This window comes from Hordeum vulgare, chromosome 2H (assembly GCF_904849725.1).
Source record: "Hordeum vulgare subsp. vulgare chromosome 2H, MorexV3_pseudomolecules_assembly, whole genome shotgun sequence".
Taxonomy (NCBI): domain Eukaryota; kingdom Viridiplantae; phylum Streptophyta; class Magnoliopsida; order Poales; family Poaceae; genus Hordeum; species Hordeum vulgare.
Window position 1 is genome coordinate 259,964,208 of NC_058519.1, and position 4,494 is coordinate 259,968,701.

The following is a 4,494-nucleotide window of genomic DNA, read 5'->3' on the forward strand; positions in this document are numbered from 1 at the left end:
CAGATGAGATCTCGTGGAAATGGAAGCTTGCGGCGACGGAAAAGTGGTTTCGTGGACGCCCTTATTTTTTCTTAGGATATTAGGGAATTTATAGGCGAAGGAGCTAGGGCAGGGGAGCGCCAGGGAGGCCACAGGCCTGGTCGCCACGGGCCCCCGTGGCCGCGGCGTTAGGGCTTGTGGGCTCCGTGTGGGCCTCCTGCCTTGGCCCTCAAGTCCCCCGATCTTCTTCTGTTCTGGAAAATTTTATTTTGGGGATTTTATTCCGTTTGGACTCCGTTCCAAAATCAGATCTGAGAAGAGTCAAAAACACAGAAAAAACTGGAACTGGCACTTCGCACTGAATTAATCAGTTAGTCCCAAAAAAGGTATAAAAGGTATATAAAACATCCAAAGTTGACAAGATAAGATCATGAAACCATCAAAAATTATAGATAAGTTCGAGACGTATCATGGCGCACCATGTGCAGGTGCGCCATTAGTGTGATGGACACTAATGGCGCACCACACACACGGTGCGCCACTACTAACAAACTTTTTTCTTCCAAAAGTACTAATGGCGCACCGGGGCAGAGTGCGCCATTACTAGTTTAGTAATAGCGCACCACTCACCGAGTACGCCACCGCAGTTTCCCTCCTCTCGCTCCCGCAACCCACGCACCCACCCACCCGCAAAGCTCCCAGCGTTTTCCTCTTCCTCCGCCGCCGCCGCGCTTCCTCATCTCTCTAGGGTTTCCTCGTCTCCCGATCCCCCCCCCCCCCCGACTGCAGCTCCGAGGCGATGGCGGCCGCGGGAGACGCCGACGAGAAGAAGATGATGACGCACAAGAGCTCGGGCGGCGAGGAGTTCGAGGTGGAGGAGGCGGTCGCCATGCAGTCGCAGACAATCCCCGGTCAAAACGTTTTGGAGGCGGTCGCCATGGAGCCGCCACCCCGAGGTCTCCTTCCTCGTCGGCGGCGTTCTCCTACCGGACCAGCGAGGAGCGGAGATCCGTCGAGCCGCGCGAGACCTTCTGGTGTAAGGAAGACCTAGCTTTGCCCGGTTTGCCGTTCGTTTCGATTCCTTTGCGCGCGCCAGATTTGGTTCCACCGGTCCTGTGCTAGGCGGATTGCTCCGTGGTGGTGCTGCTGTACATTTTGAGCCATTTTTGTTCTGCAGGAAGGCGTAGGGCGGCACGAAATGGCAGCGTTCCTCAGGTCAAAGTGCTCTTCAGGTACCCAAACTTCTGAGCCTTCTCAAAGTCTTGCTACTTGAGCCACCTTAGTCAGTCCAAACTTGACATTCCTAGTAGTTACTTACCCGATATTGTAGCAGACAAGAGTTGTTCATATGGAATTTGATCCAACACACATCTTCACGGCATGTAATGTTTTTGTGTTATCGGTTTATTACTCTTTGCAAAGATCAAAACTGCTAAAATGCAATCTTTGATTTGCGCCATTGGTGGGAGAATAACACGGTTTTTTAATTTATTAAATCCTTGGAGAAAAATCATGACTACTACTACTAGTTAAACCTCTGTCTGAATGGTCTGCTACTTGAACCTTGGCCACACCAAACTTCGGACTATGTGTTTGCCTCAAAGAAAAGGAGTATAACTTAAATGCTTACATGGATGTCATCATGTGGTGATTGTGATTATGGTTAACTCTATAACTTAAATGCTTAAACAACTCTCTATAAGAAAATGACTGACTGATGTCCTCACTATAAGAAAATGATCAGGTGGGAGTATCAGGGAACCCTATATCTCTAGTCAAATCTTCTCTCTGGATTCCTTTGAAATCTTACCAGTTGCTTTTGGCCTGTGATTCTCAGCAAAATAATGTGATGCAAACACTTATCTTGGTCTATGTAGTTGGGCGTGCTATGATGGGAAGCCTTGGAAACAATCTGTACGGGGGCGCTACCTCGTCTATTGAAACGGTGGCAAGACCATCTCGTTCTGATGCTATCTTCCAGGTATTGCTGCTTCCTTCATACCAAAAATGCTTGATTTGTCAGTAATAAGAACCAATATGACATGTTTAAAGTCATGTGCTAACCTTTTATCTTGAGCACTCAAAAGTTCCATACAATGTTTTATATCTTCTATTGCTCTAAGTAGTTTGTTAAATCGTTGAATAGCTTGTGTTACTATTGATCTGGGATTTTTCTTTGGTTGTCTTAATTGTCTACAATAGGGTTACAAGCTAGATTCCTATGACTTGTTGAGCTCCATTCTTTGGGGTTCTCTTCATGAGGCATTCTCAAAGCATTTTTCTTTGCTCTGTTTTCTGTAAACTGGAAGTGGGCCATGATGTAAGAGTTCGAAATGATGCAAAACTAACAGGATAATTGCTTGAAGTGAGCAATGCATAATTTTCTTGAGGTACTTGTTTACCTAGTCATAGATGTGTTCCAAGTAGAGAGTGGTGGTAACACGCATTCATGCTCTGGTTTCAGCAAATCAGAACATTCATCCAGATGAGAACAAACCTCAAGGTGGTGGACAACTCCGGAGCCAAGCGGGTTATGTGCATGCAGTCCCTTAGGGGGAAGAAAGGAGCGAGGATCATGGACATGATCATCGGTTCTATCAAGGAAGCGCAGCCTCGCGGCAAGGTCAAGAAAGGAGACGTGGTCTATGGGGTGGTCGTCGGTGCTTCCATGAAGAAGGGGCGCAGCGACGGCAGCGAGGTCCAGTTCGACGACAATGCGATCGTCATCGTGAACAACAAGGGCGAGCTGATTGGCACCCGCGTCTTTGGTCCGGTCCCCCACGAGCTCAGGAAGAAGAAGCATCTCAAGATGCTCGCACTTGCCAAGCACATAGTTTGAGATATCTATCTGCTTACCTGGTATCTAGCTGTTAGTTCTATGGAATGAAATGGACATCTCCAGGATTGTACCTGTGATATTTTGGTTCTCTATTGCTAGTCTATTCTACTTTGCTTTGGTCAATTTTATCTACCAATAATCTCTATTCTCTGAACTATGGTGAGTTGTTGACAAACCAGACAAGAGTATGTATTTACTCTCCACATTATATTGCCTATGTTCCTCTACATTCAGTACATACATTCATGGTATCTAATCAATTTTCTGCGATTTCCAAATGTTTGAATTACGTTATTTATGTTGTTTTGTGTCTTCACGAAAGCTGGCCATTCTGATGAACGCAATCGAATCGAATCCAAGGTCATCGAGTACTGCAACAAGCACGTCCAGGCAAAGCCTGCAAACGTCGGGGCCTCCTCCGACACCGCCTCCGCCGCCGCCGCCACCCCCGCCTCTCCCACTGAGGACCTCAAGAACTGGGACGCAGAGTTCGTCAAGGTCGAGCAGGCAACCCTCTTCGACCTCATCCTGGTATACATCAAATCGTCTCCCCTCCCCTCCCCTCCCTCTGATTTCTAGATCTGGTCTTTCTTTCTTTCTTTCTTTCCCCTTCTCTTCTCGGTTCTGGCAAGGGCCCGGATCGAGATTGGTTGCTACTGCTTAGGCTAGACTTATTGGCGATTGGCTTGGATTCGATCCGATTGGATTAGGTTAGGGTTTACATACATGATTGGCTTCATAATCCCGTGCTTTTGACCCCAAAAAAAACTCCAGAGATTTATTAGCTGTGGGCCATACAAAATCACTGTATAGGCTAGGGCTAATCTGTGATCCAACTTCTTGTGGTATGATGTCCTTTATATTCTCTACATGAATGACCAAAGGAGCATCTAATCTTATTATGCTCTAAGAGGATGAATTGTTTCTGTCTACTGTGTAGCTAAATCACCTTATTATATAACTCTTGTTTCCCACTTTGCTGCTGTCTCTACCTTTATTATCTTGTATCTAATCTTTTGTATTCATCTGCTGGCTATGAATGCCTTCTTCTACCTAGCATTGCTTGGCTATTAATTTGTGGCCATACATAGTCATATCTAAATTACCTAGCATTGCTTGACTGTTAACACTTGCAAATGCATTCTGAGAAGCGGTGCTCGTCATCTGAACTAATTCATGAATTATCATCTTATCTGCAAGGATCCATCGGCTCGTGACTCTGTTTTGTTACAATTATGTTTCTTTATATGAATTTCTTATCCATTTATATGTTATAGTTACTGCTGGCACCTGAACCAATGTTCTGGCCTTTGAATCATAATAAAGAATGAGGGGGGAGAGAGAGGGGGAGAGAGAGAGGGAGAGAGAGGGGGAGAGAGAGAGGGAGAGAGAGAGGGAGAGAGGGAGGGAGGGAGAGAGGGAGGGAGGGAGGGAGGCATCAGCTGAGTGTGGATGAATTTCAGGATTGCGTTCCTTATTTCCTTTTGACATATGTAATTTTCCTTTAATCATTGGGACTAGGCATGGGTTTGAGATCTTTGCTTGTAGCTCATTTACTATGCCTATATTCTTCTTTACTTCCGAACGCGGCACACTAATTAGAAATTAGCTAGAGGTGCTTCTTTCTCTACTCCTATCTATTTATTAATAGAAATCTCTATGCTTTTCAAGTGTTG

General features: G+C 45.8%; 1 protein-coding gene across 1 annotated transcript; it reads left to right on the forward strand.

The window, feature by feature from the left end:
• Nucleotides 1–985: 985 nt before the first annotated feature.
• On the forward strand, nt 986–2,818 carry LOC123429990 (50S ribosomal protein HLP, mitochondrial-like). Its single transcript, XM_045113948.1, has 4 exons — nt 986–1,015; nt 1,157–1,211; nt 1,857–1,960; nt 2,444–2,818. The coding sequence occupies exons 2-4, from the start codon at nt 1,178–1,180 to the stop codon at nt 2,816–2,818; spliced, it is 513 nt and encodes a 170-aa protein (XP_044969883.1). The 5' UTR covers nt 986–1,015; nt 1,157–1,177.
• The last annotated feature ends 1,676 nt before the right edge of the window (nt 2,819–4,494 follow it).

What these genes read in the sequence shown, in the direction of transcription:
- LOC123429990 (XM_045113948.1), top strand. Translation starts at nt 1,178, where the DNA reads ATGGCAGCGTTCCTCAGGTCAAAGTGCTCTTCAG. An exon ending in CAGGTCAAAGTGCTCTTCAG is followed by an intron (nt 1,212 to 1,856) that starts GTACCCAAACTT and finishes TGGTCTATGTAG; the next exon opens with TTGGGCGTGCTATGATGGGA. An exon ending in GTTCTGATGCTATCTTCCAG is followed by an intron (nt 1,961 to 2,443) that starts GTATTGCTGCTT and finishes CTCTGGTTTCAG; the next exon opens with CAAATCAGAACATTCATCCA.